The sequence below is a fragment of the Stenella coeruleoalba genome, assembly GCF_951394435.1.
Source record: "Stenella coeruleoalba genome assembly, chromosome: 18".
Lineage (NCBI taxonomy): Eukaryota > Metazoa > Chordata > Mammalia > Artiodactyla > Delphinidae > Stenella > Stenella coeruleoalba.
This window is the reverse complement of record NC_137164.1, coordinates 32,248,410-32,269,119: the sequence shown is the minus strand read 5'-3', so window position 1 is coordinate 32,269,119 and position 20,710 is coordinate 32,248,410. Positions and strand designations below refer to the sequence as shown.

Here is a 20,710-nt window from a genome sequence, read left to right as displayed (position 1 = left end):
TCACCCGCCCAGCAGTTATGGGATTTGATTTTATTTTGAAAATGCCCTTCCTACAATCTCATTGCGGCTTCTCCTTTGTCTTTCCATGTGGGGTGTCTTTTTTGGTGAGTTCCAGTGTCTTCCTGTCGATGATTGTTCAGCAGTTAGTTGTGATTCCGGTGTTCTCGAAAGAGGGAGTGAGAGCATCGACCTTCTCCCTATTTAATATGGCATGGCTTTATATCTGTCAGTTAATATAATTTATTGTTACTTTTTCTGTTCCCAGGTTACTTAGCACTGTGTGTACAAATACTAATAAGTTGGCTTATTAAGTCTTTCCATTCTACAGCATGCTAGATATCCTGAATTACCTGTGTCCTCATTTGGACTTAATCCTTCTTTTAAATTAGGAATGTACACTGAGTTCTCATTCTTTTCATAATAAGGTTCTTTTCCCCTTCAGTTGATTCTCTTGTGTATGCATTAGCATGTCATACATTAACTTTTATTCTTTGCTTTGTAATTTCTTTAGCAGAGGTATATTTCTACTTTGTAATATCATCAGAGGATATATGGGAGTAGCTTGTACTGGCAAAAACAATAGTTAGAAAAATTATTTTTTATGAATACACATATTATTCTATGAATGGGAAACAGCAACATTCAGAAATAATTCATAGGGGTAGGTTCTAGAAACATTCCTTATAGTGCGGAGATTTTGAGGATACAATTTAGGGATGTTTTTATAGAAGTTGTGATGAGCCAAGAAAGATCATGTGAGATTGGGCTTCATTCTCTGGTAGCTGAGTGATTCCTTTTACTTTCTTCCCTCATACCTGTGGTTTATGCAATCAGAACTCATCTCAATTTGTAACTAATTTAATTAAAACAATTAACACTAAGATATACATGATAAATAGGCTTAACTGTCCTAGGGTTATTTTTCACCCCAGCAAAGCTTGTTGAGTTAAAAAAAGTTGTTGAATATGTGATTTTGAAGGGTGTTGATAATTTTATTTGGTTTGAACTCCTGTTTTTTTGCTATTTAAGTCTTTGGTCATGAAGGGGTATTCACACAGGGAACCTGAAGAAAGTGGTTCTTTTAGTTTGTAGTGGTAATACTTTTGAGATGAGCAATATTGCTTATTTCTGTGGTTGCAAAGGTCCTTAGAGATGAAGTAGTTTCTATAACAGTTTGTTTTGATCAGCTTGTTTTTTGATAAAGGAAAAAGAGACATAGAAAACAAAGTGCTTTTAGTTAAGTATGTAGAAATCGTGATCACTTTGAAGTGTATGTTTTAAGTTTTTTATAAAGTGTATTCTCAATGCCTTAATAATCCTTTTGTACATCGTTTAAAAAAAAATCTACCTACACCTCTAGTTCAAGGCTTGTTAAGTAGTGAAATCCTTCTCCCTTATCCATATAGGACTTGAGTTATAGAGAAAAAGTCCTTCAAGAAAAGTTGTTTTATACCCTTGTCTTCTAATTGTATAGAGAAATGTGCATTTATTTGCTATACTTTTGATCGTTACTGATGTTGAAATCATCTATTCCATAAGATTTTATTTAGTGGTTCAACTAGTCTTCTTATATACTATATAATTCTTAGCCTTGGGTTGCCAAACAGATATCTTTTTGCTAGTAAAATGCTCTGATTAGTTATGGCAGTCATATATTAATATTTGAGTAAAAAAAAATCTGTTTCTGCCCTATTTATTTTCTTTGCAGTTAGGCACATAGCCATTTATTTTTGTGCCTAGAAATATTAAAACTGGGTTTGACAGATCAAACCATTGACAGATATGACTAAAGCTATTTATACAATTATAGTTTTCAGTACCAAAGTGTTTACTTTGATATTTTGCCAAGGGGATAGTGCCAACTTAAAAAATGCTAATTTATTCCAAGTTTTCACTTTTTTCTATGGATTTTGTATGTATCTTCTATCTTCGAGCTGTCTAAACCTTCCTTGAAACCATATCGTCCTATCACAACTCCAGCAGTACTAACTCTCAGAAATCTGCTTTCTTTTCTCAACCATTCACCTGTTCTCAATACCACCCCTAAGACTTCCATTCCGTTTACCCCACGTAGCTGAATAACTGAGCCTCGTCCAAAGGGAGCCACCATGTGAGAGTAGTGATGGTGAATTCTCAACTTTCCCTTTGGAAGTATAGTTTTTTTCCATAACTTTAAATTCTGCTCATTGTGTTCAGGAGACCAAGCATTTCTCTTCCTTCCCCGGGTCCACTCACTGCCTCACCTGCTCTCCCAGTAAACATGTGCAGCAAGGGAAAATTCCATTACCTGAAAAAGCAACGCTTGGGGAGTTAACTTTCTCTTATGAGCTTGGTTGCAGACTGTTTTCCTGCTGCAGATTCCCTGTCCCAGAGCTGCTCTGGGCCTGTGATGCAGTGGTCAGTGTTCTTGTCTGGGATCTGGTGACAGCTGAGGCCTTTGTGTGACTTCGTGCAAGTAACTCATATTTTCTCTACTTAGGTTTCCTCACTGATAGATGAGGTAGTTAAACTTCATATTCAAGGGCTGTTTGCTTCTAAATTTCGGCCCAATAAATTTTTGATACTCTTTATTGGCCTCTTAGAACCTCAGTAGTTAGAAAAGTCAGGAAGGAAAACAACCACAATTGTGCAAATAATCTCTAGTTTATAGCTCTCTCCCTGCCCCCACCTTTCACCCTATTTGAAGGTTGTGGTAGGCCTCAGTTTTCATTTCCTAATCATATGATTTATGTTCGCTTTATTTCTGTAGTTGAGATGATTTTTATTGGCTTCTTTCAGTGTCATAGAGAATGGTTATTTAATCATTCAGTCACTTCCTTTTATCCTCTGAAGGCTAGTGCTATAATAATCTAATGAACAAAAAAAAGGTAATTTATTTTAAACATACAACATGTAAAATTTAATAGCACTTGTACTAAATGAAAACCAGAAAAAATTAAAATGCTTAGTATTTTAAAAACGTTGTCATAAGATAGTTACCCAGGAAGCTCTGACAAAAATAGAATAAAAAATTATTATTCACATTTACTGATTTAAAATACTCAACTGTGGAAAGAGAAACATAGTATTTATTACATTTTGTGCTTCTACTAGGTACTCACACATTTAGAATTGTGAGAATTGTGCATATTCTAGAATTGTGCATATTCTAGAATTGTTTGCAGTGGTTAAATAATGTACTGTAAAATTTATGTGGAATCCTATTCCTAGAAAAAGGTCACATTTTTAATCAATCTGATTAGAAAATAATGGAAAATGAACTAGAGTAAGATGTATAACCATGTACCATGGAACTGTGATATTTAATGGAAAATTTAGTATGAAAGAAAAGATTTTGAAAGGAGATTCTTTATATAATTTTGCTGCTATTTTTGAAACTTTGAAAATAGGAAAAGAATAAAGAGAAAATGTAATTAAAAAAGACTTTTTCAGTTCATAGCTCTCGGCAACAAAGAGTTTTGCCATCTTTGACTTCTTTCTGACATAAAACCCTCATGAAATGCGGCATATGCTGTGTTAGTGATCAGAACCATTCTTGAACAGGATTAATCTTCTCTCGGAAGAATGTAGCCTTACTCAACATCTCTAGGAAGTAAGGTTAAACACGGACTTCTAATGGCAGAAAAGCTAGATCACAAGTACAGATGGCACTAATAATCTGACTTTATGACTCATACTTGAGGAGAGCTAGTCTTTTAGTGAAAATGTGTTGGTACTGGGTTTAGAATAGGAGCTCCACCAGTGGATGGGATGAATCTAAAATGTGCTCGCCTCTGGGCTCCTGAGCTGTGGTCAGGCACTCTGTTTCTTATCCCTTTTTTCTCTGTCACTGCTGAGGTAGGGGATGGTTTCAGGAAGGTAATGATCATTTCACTTCATTCTCACAAGTCCTTAGAGGGCCAGTGTCTCCAGGTGAGGGATGTAAGCCGCAGTGGACTGTGTCTGGTACTCTGTGGGGCCAGGATGGCAGAACGTGGCATTGAGATTCCAAGCCTGAGTTCCCTGCAGGACCCTGCACTCTCCTGGCTAGTATTCCACAAAGATACTATCAGCATGGGAAACTGAAACAGGATTTTGTGAAAAAATTTCATTCCCGCTAAACAGCCTCCTTTATTCTTATTCCTCTTTAATGCATCCCTGTTGTTGTCAACATGTATTTTCTGCTTTATCAGTGACATTTGCATAAACATTTTCACTGGTTTTACTCTGATTTGAGGCAGTCCATTATCTGGCTGTGTTTTTTCCCCCAGCAGTACTTTTCATTATTTCTCAGTATGAAAGATTTTAACCAAATCAGTCTGTTTGGATAATAAACTGATTATCTGGTTTCATATCTACATAAGCATATTTCTACCTTTTTTTTTTTTTTTTGAATCTTCTTTTCTGTCTTAGAAAACTCTGCTTCTTCCCCCCTTTACCCTATTTCCATTCCATCTTTCTGCAGCCATCCTTTGACTATATGGAGCAGATAAGAGAGGAGAAAGCCATGATTTCATTGCATTATGGGTATGCTGATACATTAAACTCAATAAGAGTCTAATTTGTCGTTTTTATAAAAAAGCCGAAATGGTTAAAATTGCTTCAGTTTCTGATTTGCAGGTTAAAGTGGTCAAGATTGCTAGATAAACTTTTTTCTTTTTTTTAATGTGACACCTAACATATTTGACAACTAGTGGAAAGAATATTAGAGTCAAAGTGTAGTGACCCTTATTCTTTTATCAGATCTGTTGCTTTTAAAGCTACTTACCTTAAGCATTATCTTTCTCATCATGATTATGATGATGATGATAGTAGTCACAGAAATAGTATTACTCTTATGAGAATTATATAAGCAAGTGCAACAGAAAGTGTTCAGTGCAATGCCTAGTAGATGTTCAGTCAATATTATTTAAAATTTAAGGTTATTCGTTTCTTTGACTTTTTTCTTTATGTAGACCAGAAAATGTTTCAGAATGTGGCAGGTTACTGCTGTTGAGAAATAAACTGATTTTTAAAAACTTAGAATCAGCCTTTTTCTTGAGGATAAAGGTAGGAAAATAAAATGTATACATTTTCTAACGAGTAAAGTATTGCCATTTGGTCAGGTTGAGGAAAGGAAGTTCACTAATAAAATTTTTACTCGCCTTCATCTGAAAATTTTAACCAGTATAACAAGACAAGGAAAAGATTTCAATACTAGGAATAAGGAGACAAATGTGTCATTATTTGCTGATACCTGGAGAACCTGTGACAGTCAGTAGAATAATTATTAGGACTGATACCTGTATCACTGTTTCAGGTTTCTCTTCTGTACATTCAGCTGCCTCTTGTACATGACTATGTGTAGATAAAAGAGCTCCTCAAACTACACATGTTTAAAACTGGACTAGGTCAAAACTGTTCCTCGTTTGTTGCTGAATTAAATAAACAGCACCATCATCATCTGCCTGGTTACTTAAATCCTTCTTTCTCCTTTAGTCTGCAGGTACGTACATACCTACAGACATTTACTGAGCTTCTGTTATGTTCCAGGCTTGATGCTCAGCATACAATGGTGAACAAGGTTCCTGCCTCTAGCAACTTGCTTTCTAATGGGAGAAGAGAGACAGTATCAGATTTATGATATGTGAGGAGTAAGTGCTTTGGAGGAGAAAAAAGGCAGAGTGATGTTGATAGAAAATACTGGGTGGGGCTTGGGGTGCTATTCTGTATAAGGAAGTGAGAGAAGTAAACCTTTTCTGTTAAGGTTTAACAGGAGTCTTCTGCTGCGTTGTGATGAAGAGACTGCAGTTGGTTAAGCTTGGAAATGGGGAGACTAGTTAGAAAGCAATTGTGATCCAGGTGAGAAAGGATGGTAGCCACAAGCAGGGGAGTATAGTAGCCCCTGCTTATTTTAGTGAATATTAAATTTTAAATTTAATACTAAATTTTAGTGAATATTTTAGAATTAGAATTGATGGGGTTCACTGATGGACTAAATGTAGTTTTGGGTTAATGGAAAGAGGATGACTTCAAGCTTTGTGACTTGAGCAATTGCAATAAGAGCATTCCCATTTCTAAGATGAGGAAAATTCCAGGAAGAGCAGCATGGAGGTGTGTGAATGTGGGTTTTGGACACGTGAAGTTGAAGGTGCCCATTAGACATCCAAGTAGAGGTGTGAGACTAGGCAGTTGGATAGTCAAGCTGGAACTCAAGAGATGGGTCTGGACTGGATTCTGCTTTGAGGGCTCATCTATTCTCTCCATCCTGGTGGTCTGGGTGAGGTCCCATTTTTTTCTCATTTGGATTACTACAACTCCCTTCTGTCTTGCCCTTCTACAATTATTTTTGCCACTCTTTCAATACACCTTCAGTAAGCTGAGTTTTTTCTATAATTCAGTTCTTTTGTTGTCTCTCTCATGCTTAAGCCTTCACTGGCTCCATGTTGCTCGGAGGATAAAAGCCAGAATTCTTATCATGGCTTAAAAGGTCTTGCATGATCTGATGTCTGATTAATTTCTGGTGTCATTTATTTACACCAAATATTCTTTGTTCTTCTTCTTTAATTAATTAATTAATTAATTAATTTTTGGCTGCGTTGGGTCTTCGTTGCGCGCAAGGGCTTTCTCTAGTTGAGGTGAACTGGTGCTACTCTTTGTTGTGGCGTGCGGGCTTCTCATTGCGGTGGCTTCTCTTATTGTGGAGCATGGGCTATAGGCACGTGGGCTTCAGTAGTTGTGGCACGCAGGCTCAGTAGTTGTGGCTTGCGGTCTCTAGAGCACAGGCTCAGTGGCTGTGGCGCATGCACTTAGTTGCTCCGTGGCATGTGGGATCTTCCTGGACCAGGGATCAAAGCCGTGTCCCCTGCATTGGTAGGCAGATTCTTAACCACTGCGCTGCCAAGGAAGTCCAGCTCTTATTATTATTTTTTTTTTTTTTGTGGTACGCGGGCCTCTCACTGCTGTGGCCTCTCCCGTTCACAGGCTCCGGACGCGCAGGCTCAGCGGCCATGGCTCATGGGCCCAGCTGCTCCGTGGCATGTGGGGTCTTCCCGGACTGGGGCATGAACCTGTGTCCCCTGCATCGGCAGGCGGACTCTCAACCACTGCGCCCCCCAGGGAAGACCCCAGCTCTTATTATTCTTAATTCTTTCTGTGCCCTTCAAGTTCTTGCAGAACCTGAAACACTATCTTTCCGTTATCTGTCTGTGTCCTTCCTTCCCGCACCCTAAAACTTTCTCACCTGACTAACTTCTTTTCGCTTTCTAGCTTTTGCTTAGATATCATTCATTCCATGAAGACTGTCTCTGGCAAGTATAGGTTAATTTTCTTTAATATCCTGTGGTTCTTACCCAAACACGGAAGATATATCTATGTACTGTAATTGCCATTTACTTTGCAGTCCTCTCTATTGGTCCTTAAATTCTTTGAGGTCAAGACATCTCCATTTTGTCTAGCATGGTCTTTTTTAGTTGGTGCTTAATAAATACTTCTTACTTGAATGAAAGAATAAATAAGTAAAGTGAATGATTATAAAACATATATGTAAAATTCAACAGTTTCTGTATTCCAGCAGTAACTAGTTGCAAAGTATAGTGGGGAAATGTAGAATTAATACCCCCAGGAGTATAATAGGAGTGTAATAGACATACTTAGGATACCTAACACTAACAATAAATATACAGGATGCCTACGCAGAGTACTGTGTTAAGTTAAAAAGTTATAGACACATGTCATGTTCATGATTAGGAAGTTTAGAAATTGTCAACATATCAAATTTGCCTGAATCTGTTTACAAATGCCTTGCAATTCAAATACAATTCAAGTGGATTTTATTTTTGGAACTTCGGAATTACTCTAAGGTTCCTGTGGAAAAATAAATGAGAAAAGTGAAGCAAGTTTAGAAAAGGAAGAAAAGTAATTTGAACAGCCAATTATATAGTAAGATATATCATAAATCCTATAGTGCTTAAGACAGAATGATAGTAGCACAAGAGTAGTACATGGAACAGTGGAGCAGAATTAGAAGTCCAGGAAAACACATAGACTAAAAGTGTAATATAAAATCAGTTGAGAAAGATGGTTGATTATTCATAAAATGATAGAGATAATTAGTTAATAAACATTTTGAAAAGTATAAAATTTGATCCCTATTTCACACTGTGTACCTAAACATGTAATTATAGTGCTTTTCTGATATGCAAAGAATTTAATTATAATGTGCTATCTTGTATGTGAAGATTGTTTTCGAAATTATTCTTCCTCAACATTTGTGATTTATTTGTACGTATCTAACTAAACAATTTGATCCGTTGTTCTTTGTTATCAAGATCCTAATTTTGTAAAGATGACTTACGTTCATCAGAAGTGCTGTCAACGTATGCAAAAGAGACGAGAGAAAAGATGACAGGATCGCTTTATAGGTTACAGCTGTTAACCTTGACTCTCATGTGCTGTGCTATAATCACAGTTCATATATTGTTGTTTAGCATGATGTATTTATTCTCTTACTTATTTTTTAGCAAAGACAGAGAGGTTAAGTGCATTTGCTGAGTTTTAAAAGCTCAGATAAAGTAGGTTGATTATCAAAATTTGAATATTTTTCTAAGATTTGGAAAACAAATTGTAAACATTCTACTCTTCAAGTTTTACATGAGCTATCTTTTTAAATGAACAAGGTATATCAAACGTAAAACAGCTAGGTGTTTGTCTTTGTTTAGCGCTCTTAGAGCTAACTCCTTAACCTATCCTAAGTGTAATACATTTACTTTTATAATTGTGTACTGTACATTGTTCAAAGGAGCCAACTGTACTTATTCTTCACCTGATAGCATTGGTTTCCATAGTGCACATCAGCTTTGTTTTTGTTTTTGCTGTTTAGACCTCTAAATATTTACTCTTAGTAGTTTTTCTAGGGAAAGAGCCACCACTCCCTATCTGAAATAGTTTAGGTCTTGGGATATCTATTATTCTATTATTTTTATAACTGATTTAAATGATTTATATCTTTTTTTAGATTCTTTTATGACAAAGTTCGTATCCTGTCTTTTGGCAATTGAGTGCCTACCACCCTTAACATGGATCTATCCTTGATTTTACAGAGAGAAGAGAAGAAGATTTTGAAGAGAAGAAAGCTATTAAGAGAAGAATTAAAGAACTTAAATTTCTAGATTCTAAAGTTGCCCAGAACCTTTGTAAGTATCAGATTTCAATACAATTAAATTAGTGAAACACACCACTGAACACACTGGTTCGTTTAAATTATTTCATTTTCTTTTTGACTTGCTTTTCATTTTATGTTAATTTTATTATTATTTATAATAAATTCAAAGATAATTTTCCTTTCCTTTAGGTAAATTATGAGTTACATTCTTCAAAAGATTAATGCATATTAGAAGATAAAACTAAGAAAGGGAAATATATCTCCCGTAACTGAAAAGAGACCTACCCTTTAAAGTCTTTCTTTTAAGTATAACAGTAAAGAATTATGGAATTTAGGTGATGACATAATATTTTGAAAAATATTGGTAGTGGATTATTTCTTCTATACCGCTGAATCTCTATTATTTGTGATACTTGATCACACACAAAGGAGGTTGGAATGTTAATGGAAATAAAGATGATGATTAAAATGAATTCTGTTATCCCATCTGAGCAGTTCAAAGCCTTTCCTCAAAAGTACTGACTGGAAATATTTTAGATTTAATTATTGTTACAGGAGCTAAATTCTTAGTATTGAATTGTTTTCCTGACTGAATTATTGTGGGAGAAGAGGGCAAACAGTTTTGCTTTTGACTGATTTCTAACTGCATCTTAAATGCATCAAAGATAGTTCTATTTGGAACTGAGATAGTATGATCTGGATATATTACTTTTCTGATGCTATAAGAGGGATAAAATTTGGAGAGTCTAGAGGCATGAAGAGCTAACATGGCTTTTAGTCTGCTTTTCAATTATTACATTCCTCAAGTGAGCTTTTTGCAAGTATTGGGACAAAACAATTCTTGATGAGAGGATAAAGATCCATGCTATTGATTAAAGAGGGAGTTAAGTTAGTGTACAGAGAAGGCAGAGTTGACATTCCTTTTGTGAAAGGTTTGGAACCCTCTTGTTTTGCAACTCATTATGGCAGAGGGCCATCTCTTGTCTGCAGTGTAAGCCTGACAGAATCCCCACGGGCAGTGTGCAGACATTAGTGCTATTGGCCAATACACAGTTTTCTATTTCTGGGCACATACCTGCCCCTTTCAAGTTAGGTGGTACCATGTGACCTGCTTGGGCCAATGAAAATATCAATGGGGATGAGGTAACTTATGTGTGGAAGCGTTAATAGCTGATGGGAGCAGTGCTCTCTGCCCCGCACCCAGAGTGGTGTTCATCATCCTGATATGAGGATGATAAGTAAAAGAGCCTGTCTTCCTGGTGTGTGATGGACATGTAGTCTGAATTAGAAATATGTTTTGCAGGGGAGGTTAGACCAGTGAAATTTGGGGGTTTGTTATGTGATACAGATATTTCAGGGCATTTCCCTCTTAAAGGAACATTGTCTCTGTTAAAAGCATTAGTAACTTAGATAATGTCAAAAAGTTCTATACTCTGTGATTTGAAAGATGATTTTTGTCTTGAAAAATGTTTATGACCTGCGTTACAAATTGTCTTGTTAGGTAGGTGTCCTAAAGAAATATCATTTTGAGTATAATTCTTTTTAGATGGGTTAGCCATGATAAGATAGCCTAAATAGCCATCTCAAAGTTGAATACTTGACTTGTTGAATAGGGTTCTACTTACATATTACACACATGTGCTAAATGGGATTTCAAATTTAATTGTAATAGCTGGTGTGCTAGTTCTGTATTTAGCTCTTTAACCTTTACTACAGTCTCATCATGTAGGTAGTAGTATTGACATTGTAAGTAGGGTATCTGGTGGGTGTAGCAGTTCAGTGACTTGAAAAAGATTGCTGATTTTGAAAATGGCCAGTAGGTATAGGGCATATTTATTCCTGTTTAGAGATAACAAAATTATATTATCATAAAGAAGGATATTGTTGTCTGGGTTGCTGTAGCTAGGGCATATGTATTCATTCATTTAATTGTTATACATGTTTTAATGTATAAGATCAAAAGGTCAGAATTCATACCAGGTCATCATATTATGAGGTAATCCATCTCAGATTATTCTTACCCTCTCTGATTGTAGCAAGTGTTATGATTTAAGCTTTAAGAAGCTTTAGCAGCCTATAATCTTTACTGTAATTATAGTCTGATTCACAGCTGGTTTTTGTCTAGGAAATTCAGAGTCTTCTGAGATACTGAATTCTGAGAAGAGTCTTGTGATGGTGACAAGACTCTATCATATCACTTAGAAATCTAAGATACTTTCTCTTAGATTTCCCTTAACTGAAATATTTCACAGAGTTTTGCAGAAAGGATCTAAAATCTACAGATTTATTTACCTATTTATTTAAAGGTGGGTTGGGGTCCCTATATTTTGAGTTTGTAAAGGTTTTGGCAGACTCTGGGCTCAGTTTAAAAGAGAGAATTCTAGCCATTCTAGGATCAAGAGATGGCTCAGGAGTTTTACAAGGTTCATATGCTTTACCAGATTTTTTGGAGTGGGTAGTAGAGCTATAAAGGGAGGAACCCTGAAACCTAGGAATTAATGTAAAGGTTTAAATATTTGTAAGTTCCCTTGCAAAAAACATGTGTGACTGGTTCCAAAATCTGCACACTTTACACTCCTTCACTGCATTCAAAGCTTCCCACTGGGGTCAATATAATCACATTTTGAAGGATAAAATGCATGCTAGTACAAAGATTCAGTTTAATGGATATTTTTTAAGCTTTAAATGAGTATCTCATTATTCTCAATAACTTAAAATTTTTTTTAAAGGTCTATGCTTATTTTCTGATTTGTGTTATGCATTAGGCCATTTTCAACTCTTCTATAGTTTATTTGCCCTTAGTTATAGCAAATGTTTTCCCCAAAACTTATTCATAAACTATAAAAAAAACATAGTTCAATCTTTATAAATATATCTGTTTAATATATATGTTAATTATGGAATAATACCTGAAAGTAGTGGATGAATTACAAATATAGAAGAAAGTTAAGGAATAAGTTACGTCTGTCTGCAAAGTAGATTTTTCTATTCGCATTTAATTTTTTCTTTCATGTATAATTGTATGTTGTTAAACATGTATTATTAATTGTACATTATGTTATTTATGTTTATATAGTTACGTAATTGTATAAGTGAGATCATATAGTTGTTTTATTTGCAAAGTTGGGGGTCCCCAAGACTACCTTCACTTCTGACACCAGTTGCAAATTTGGGGGTCCCCAAGACCACTCTTAAGTTTGATAATTTGTTAGAAGGACTCACAGAATTGACTGAAAGCTGTTTTACTCATGGTTATAGTTTATTAGAGCAAAATGGTACAGACTAAAATTGGCAAAGGGAAGAGGCATGTGGGGCAGAGTCCAGGAGAGTTGTAAGCATAAAGTTTGTAGTTGTCCTCTCCCAGTGGAGCCATGGACAGTAGTAGCTTCTCCCAGCAATGATGTGTGACAGTTCTCACAGATTATTGCCAATAGAGATGCTCACCCTAGCCTTGGTGTTCAGAGTTTTTACTGGGTCTTGATTATAGCTGAACCCCCATATGATGGCCTTAGTTCCCAGCCCCTCCACAGTTCAAGCTAATATTGTGTGACCCAAAGCCCCCACCATAAATCACATTATTAGCATAAACTGTCTGGTGTGGTCCAGTGAATGCCCCCAGTAAACAAAGACACTTTTTTCACACAGGGCATTAGGGCTTACAGAATACCTCACAGGAGCCAGACCTTACTTGGGTAAACTTAATCCTTTACCACACAGTATGTCACCTTTTTCCAAAACTTAATCCTTTACCACACATTATGTCACCATTTTCCACCAGATGCATTTTGTTTTCATATTATTCATTTAAATTTGTTTTACATATATTGTTATGACGTATTATACATACAAGAGAATATATGAAATGCATGATATATAAATCAAACATTCATACCTAAAGAAATGGAACATTACTAATACTTAGGGACTTATATATGACCCTCTCTAATCTTATCCCCCTTCCTATGAGAAGTAACCTTATCCTGAATCTTGAGTTAAATATTCCCTTCCTTTTTTCTCTACAGTTTTACCAACCACATACATGTTCCTAAACAATAAGTTGTTGGTTTTGACTAATATTGAATATTACATGTATAAAATCATACCATGTTAATGCATTTAGCTGTAGTGTATTCATTTTCATTGCAGTTTAGTGTGTATAACATTCTTTGAATATTATACTTTATTTCATTCGACCTCTGGGTTGTTTCCTACTTTTGGTGATACTAAGGGTGTGGCATACTATAGTTCTCAGGCTAAATGTCATCCATTGCCTGCTTTTTTAAACAGGTTTTATTGGAACTTAGCCAGGGCCGTCTTTTACATATTATCTATGGCTGCTTTGGGGGCTGCAATAGCAGAGTTGAGTAGTTGTGACAGACTGTATAGCTCACAAAACCTAAAATATTTACCATGTAGCCGTTTACAGAAAACGTTTGGCTTTTCTCTAAGTATACCTCTACCCTAAGTATATATACCTGTTCTGCATTCGTACAAATTTTCTCTTCCAGTATGAAAGCTTGAGTGTTCCCACTGTACAAACTCTCCCATGCTTGGTGTTTTACAAGAAGCTAATGTAGCTTTAAAGAAAAAATTATGTTTAGGACTTGTTGAGCCTCCTTGTTCTAATGATTTGTCTCTCTCTAAAATTCTGGAAAATGACATTTTCTCTTTAAATATCCTTCTTCCCTGGTGTGTGTGTGCGTGTGCGTGTGCGCACGCACGCGCGTGCATGCATCTGTGTATGTGCATGTGTTCCTTTTGGAACTCCAAGAAGACATTTTTAGGTGTCCTTACTCATCTTCTATGTCTCTTAACCTAGTACTTTTCCATCTCTTTGTCTTTGTGTTTTGGGTAGCTTCTCTGCCTATGTCACCAATTTTCTCTTTATCTGATGTCTAATCCATGTGAGTTTTCCATTTCAGTAGCTAAATATATATATTTTTAAAGTTTTTTCTCCCTCAAATCTTTGTTTCTCTTTCATAATGTTCTTTTCTTTCCTGTCCAGTGTTTCAAACTTTTCTTTCATTTCTTTAAGTAATTATTTCATTTTCTCCAGGATTTCTATTTTCCTTTCTTTCACTACAGCTCAGAAATAGATTTAAGATTAAGATAAAAAATAATTTTAAAAAAAGATTTCAAGGTTCTCTGTCTACTTTGCCATGCTGCCTGAAATACAAAACTATAATTTCTTTCTCTCAATTACTATATTATGCCTTGGTATAATTCTTTCCTTTTAATCTTGCTATTTAACATTATAACCTTTTCTACATTTTGTTATTGTGTCCATGGTTAGGTTTCTTGAGTAGAATTTACTGTCTCTCAAAGGGAATTTTAAGGATTCTGATTAATCTTACTATCTTTCTAAGTTTGCAATACAGGTACTATCTTAACAATTTGCCTTCTCAATTTGCTTACTTCTGATGTTTAACATATTATTTATTATTTTTTTGTAACTTTTTTCTTATTCCTTTGCGTTTTCATACATTTTTCTTATTTTCCTATTTGGACCTCACTGTTTTCTAAATGAAGTGGGAGAAAGCCCTCTGAATTTTGAGGCAGGTTCATCCCCTCAATTTCCTTGCTTTCTAATTGTTTTAAGCGCTTTTAATTGTTTTAGTGTTTTCTTTTTATTTTGTCAGATATCAATCTTTTCATATGTTTTTCACTGATTTTTATGATTAAGAAGTTCTTCTCTAACCATAAATGAGCTAATTTGCCATGCTAAATTTCTTTTAGTATTCCTATTTGTTAATATTTATATTTAATCCTACAATCATATGCAACTTGTTTTATACATGATGTACAGATTTAGATTTTATTCCCTCTCTATCAATTATTCATTGATTATCTCTTTGAGATCATATATATATATATTATATTTTTGTGCTTTCTAATGTCTATAATGGGGTTATCCTTTTATAATTCCACTAATCTCTATCTTTTACAATATCATTTAGCTCCTTTGTTCCATCTTATGCTTGGGATATTGAGGGTTATACACATTTATAATTTCTAGCACTATTATCCCACGTTTATGTGTGAGTTCAAAATGTGTGAATGAAGCTGATAATAAGAACACAGATGGTGCTCTCGTTGTTCGTCTGTAATTGATCCATGGTATCCTTAGGAATACAGCCTTACTCCAAGAAAGATCATGTTTTCTCTGTCTTATGTAAAATAGTGTTTTTATATGAAAATACCTACAAGTGAAATGATATGTTTGGTATATAAAACAAAGTAGCAGGTAGTGGTAGCAAGGTCTGTGTGTGTTCAAGAAGTGACATCTGTCACTGGACAGAAGAAACAATAATACTAGTCAAATAAGGGGGGAAACAGTAAAAGCATTAAATCTAATGCTATGAAAATATTCTTATATACTTTTGAAATCATTGTGTTTTAAAATAAGATGTATGAGGTATAAAAATGGAAATAATGTTGAAATTCTCAGTAATAACGTATTATCCCATCTAGTCCATTTGGACAGTTTTCCATTGAAATTTGTGTTCTAATATTGCATATTTAAGCTTTAGTTACATAAAAAAGGTATTTCTCTGGCATATTGTCTACAATATTTCTGAACAGTGAAGTGCTATTATAACTTGGAAAAGTGTTAATGCACTGCTTAGCAGTTTTCTTAAAAAAAATTTTTTTCTGAACTATTTAGTAAGGCCAGAAGATATTATGCAGGCTAATAACACACATGTGTAGATAAATATTACATGTACATATTGAGGTTTTATGGTTCTTTTCATTACAATGTGATATCTCTATAGTGTTCTAAACATATTTCAGTTTTCTAAAATCACATCAAAATTGGCACCATTCCTATGTTAGGCTAATAACTAAGCATTAAAAATCAACCTCAGAACCAGCATAATAATATAGGACTGTTGTTTAAACACTAGTTCTAAAACTGGAGAAGGGTATAAAATGTGCTAATGAAAGTTTCCCCCACAGTAATTATATTAAATAATTAAAATCTCTCACTTTATGAATTATTTTTGATTTTATATATAGAACTACATCTCAAATTGTTTTCTTACCTTCTTCATTATTAACCTTTTTTTTCCTCTTCCTCTTAGCAATCTTCCTGAGTTCTTTTCGGGTGCCATATGAGGAAATCAAAATGATGATATTGGAAGTGGATGAAACACAGTTGGGAGAGTCTATGATTCAGGTAAACAAACAGGCAGAGAGCTTAAATTCCAATATTTCATTGCAAGCTTCTCATTAAATAGAAATCTGTAAGTGAAGCAAAATTCTTAAACTAAATCATTCAACTGGAAAATCATTGCTGCATAATTAGTTTGAGCATAACTTCTGCATTGCCAGAAGATAAAGCTCTGCATCTTCTCTTAACTGCAAACTAAATATAATGCTATCAAATGATTACATTTCAATTATTTCAAATGACTGTTTTTGAAAGGCAAATTGTTTACTTTTACATGTACGTTTATGTTACAGTTAAGACTAGTAATATGCTAATTTAAATTTATTTGTATAATCCTTATAGAATGTATTTTTCTTGGGCTTATATGTCTTATAAAGGTATATTATTGTTTGGTATAGAAGACTGAGGGAGTTTTCTCTTTATTTAGAGTTACCTTGATTAACAACCCTTACTTGAGTCATTTGTGTTCCCATGAATTCTAGAAATTTGTTTGCATGGTATTCTGAATCATTCAGAAGGCTGGAAGATTTTTAAAATATTTTCTACTCACAGGATTATTTAACGAATGCTAGTATGGTTTCAGAATTACTTGCTGAATTCTATACATAAGGTACAGTAATGCATGTCTTGACAGAATTTAAAGTTGGAGAAGCAGACCACAAATCATACAGTGAGAGAATAATATCTTCAGTTTGCTGTCTTTTATTCTTATTGGTTATTTTAACAACTGATTAAAAATATTCTAGATGTTTTAATCCATTGTTAACAACTGATTAAAAATATTCTAGATGTTTTAATCCATTGTTAACAACTGATTAAAAATATTCTAGATGTTTTAATCCATCAGTAAGTGGTATCCTTGGAAGTTCTTGGTTTTGTCTGTCCCATCTTCTAAGTGTGGTGGTAATATATAATCCCATCAGTGATTTGTGCTGAGTCCCAGACTCATAAACTACCTAATTCAACAAACCTTTTTCAAGCATTTTTTTTTTTCCTCTAGTAGTTTCTCTTTACTACATTTTGTCTTTATTCCTGTTGATCGTGAATGTGCTTTGTTCTTGAGAGTAGATTTCCAAGTCCCTTCAATAAAATATTTCTACTTAATGCATATGTAATTTTTACAATGTATTTGTTAAATATTTACAGAGTAGCTTTTAAGTTGATTATATGAATATTTTGGATGATCATGTGGCTTTTGTTGTTTGAGATGGAAAAAAGTTTGCATTTTAAAATTCATGTCCTAAGAACATTCAGTTCCATATAATTTATTAATATATTAGTTTTCTATTACTGCTTTAACAATTTACCACAAATCTAGTGGCTTACTATAAAACAAATGTATTACATTTTTGTAGAACAGAAGTCTGGTGTGGGCCTTACCGTGCCAAAGTCCAGGTGTCAGCAGACTTGCATTCCTTTCCGAAGGCTTCAGAGGAGAGTTCATTTCTTTGTCTTTTCCAGCTCTTCATGGTTGCCCGCATTCCTTGGCTGGTCGATGCCTCCCTTTAATTTCCAGGCCAGCAATGTTGCAGCTCTCTGTTCCTGTCTTATATAGTCACATCTTCCTCTTACTCTGTTATTCTCTCCCTCTTCCACTTTTAATGACCTTTGTGATTACATTGGGCACATTGGTTAATCCAGGATAATCTCTCTAGTTTAGGGTCAGCTGATAGCAACTTTAATTCCATCCCAAACCCTAATTCCCTTTGTCATGTAACCTAATATTTCACAGATTCTGGGGATTAGGTGTGAACATTTTAGTGGGATTGGGGCATTATTCTGGTTATCACACTTGCTAAATATAAAACCAATCTTATGAATTTAAAATCTAAAAATTTAGTTTGGACATATGCAAAGTCTTCAAATATTCATTAACAATAAGAATTTTATGCTATTTGAAGTCTTGTTTTTAATTTTAAAAATACTTTCTAATTGTAAAGTGAAGAACTTGCCTGTTTTGAACAGGGCATGGAAAAAACATTACTTTGTAATAAATCATTATTTTGGTAGGCTTTGTTCATTGTCATGATCTTATTATGGCATATCTAGTTATTTATTCATATATAACAAGATGTCAGTATTGATGTCATCTTTGCATGTTATTTTTCCACCTCATTGTTACCCATTTACCTTTGTCCCACCAGTCTTTAATTAATTAATTAATTTAGCACGTATTTCATGGTGCTCACCATGTGCAGGGCATGGTGTTAGGCTCAATCGGACATAGACTTTACCTTTCTGGAGTGGCAAGGGAGATGGCATTTATATATAACTATAATACAGGATAAACATGGCTGTGTTGAGGTTGTTTTAGAACTAGGTAATGTGCTAAGTGTGCGTATCTGTGTGTAAGTGTCCTTAAAGGTTGAATATGGCATGTATGTAGAAAAGAGCAGAGAGATCGTGTGAGGGAAAAGCTGGGTGTGTGGGGGCAACTGAAGAATTTAGTTCGATAGGAGCTTAGGATGGGAAATATGATAAAGGGAGAGACAAAGGAAGGTCGGGCCTGTACTCTTATAAATCACAATAGTTTCATTACTTTAGAAAGCAAAAATAATGAAGTGAAAAATTAATGAATTTGTGATGAAAGATGAAAACTTAAGTATATATTAACTAAAAATACTTAAGGGGATATGATGATTATCTGAAAGGATGCTGAAGAAATTCAGAAGCCCAATGTAATAAATAGATCAGATGTCAACTAGAATGATTAAAAGAAAATATTAATAACCAGGTGTTTTGATCTCAGGCAATTCTACTAAGGGAAGCTTCTGTTTATATGGGAAAATCATATACCTTTATTGTTTTTATTCAGTTTGATAGTATTAACGGTGAATACTTTCTTTAGGGATGATCTTAAATTGCCACTTTTTTGTTTGTTTTTGGCCAGTCAATCAAGTTTATGTCCAAAGGTACACAGTGAGTCAAAAACTTGTTCTTTGATCTAACTCTTTGATATGTAACATTCTCTAACATTATTTTTTAACTAATAACACCTTTGGGTTTTTTTTTCCTCCTTAAATATATTCAGCATGATGTAGGGTTAATTATAATTTGTACTTGACTTTGGGCTTGTACAGAGTTTATAGATGGTGTAATTTGGAATTGTGAGCACCAACCACTCTTTTCTTTCTTAATTTTAATATCCGTATACTAACTCGCTATAATACTATTATAGTCGATTATATTTTGATTATATTTTGATACAGAGGATCTATATAGACTTTGTCTAAGGGATGGTTTAACAGAGAAGCGTAATTATACGTATTCCCTTGGTCTTTCTCCATTGGGAGTGTTTCTGTTTTCTGTGTGGCTTGTGACATGTTGACATGTCCTGAAATGGAAGTGATCCATTTCTGTGGCTGTGCGTGGACAAAGGAGCCAGAACAACCAAATGAACCTGTGGTTTCTGGGCTGCAGATGATATAGGCAAAGGGCTGTTACAGCCATGGCACTTAAGTTCTCTCTATATGCTTTCATCTGCAAGGTGTATCATCCTGTGTCTTCAATGCCTTTTCAAATTTTCTTTCACATCAGAAAAGTTACTTTGTTTTAGAGATGTCTTCATTTTTATTATTAAAACTGTAATCATATTGGTTAAATCTTGCAAATGCTGTCATTACAATTCCCTTGATTTCTTTTCCATTCTTTACCTTCCCTATTAATAGCAATATGATGATTTCTTTTATCCCTGTGAGTGAAGTGCTAAAATATGTTTGGCTTTGCCTGAAATTTATGACATTTAATTCCCTAAAGCTGAAATGTAATTGATCACATTTATCCAGGTGAGAAAGCTGTTCCTTTGGTATAGGTTGAATTCTTCTTTCTCCAATATATAGCTAATCAAATAAATATTCAGTAGTACTTGATTTGAATATATAATAACCCTGGATAGAGAAGAGGAAAATTGGTTGCTTTCAAGATGCAGAGAATGTAACTTAAGGTTTAGTATTAGGGAGGTTACCTAGAAATAAAACTAAAGATTAACTTCTTCAATGACTTCCTTCCCATAGTTTATTAAAAAATTTTCCTAGAATTTAAGAAGCATATTTAGTGAAGATATTTTCTTTTGGTTTTAATTTTTAGAACTTAATGAAGCATCTTCCTGATCAAGAACAGTTAAATTCACTGTCTCAGTTCAAGAGTGACTATAACAACTTATGTGAACCCGAGCAGTTTGCTGTTGTGGTAAGTACTGTCTCTCAGTGTCAGCTCTCTTTGGAGGGGATTTTTATACTGTGCAAAAATAGAGAAAAGGAAATGTAAGGCTTTTCACATCATCATTGCTCAAAAACATTTAATGTCCATCTTGCATTTTTTTTAAACCTGAGGATATTTATGGGAAATTATCTTGATTTTAAACTATATATTGAAATTCTAGCCATAAATGAAGTCCAAGAATTTTTTTCAAAAGCATA

At 34.4% G+C, this 20,710-nt stretch overlaps 1 protein-coding gene across 1 annotated transcript in view; it reads left to right on the top strand.

Moving 5' to 3' along the window:
* DIAPH3 (diaphanous related formin 3) overlaps positions 1 to 20,710 on the top strand; it is a 413,319-nt gene that overhangs the window by 244,958 nt on the left and 147,651 nt on the right. The window contains 3 exon segments of the mRNA XM_079902970.1: positions 9,060 to 9,152; positions 16,204 to 16,298; positions 20,379 to 20,480. Coding sequence (XP_079759096.1) covers positions 9,060 to 9,152; positions 16,204 to 16,298; positions 20,379 to 20,480 — 290 coding nt within the window.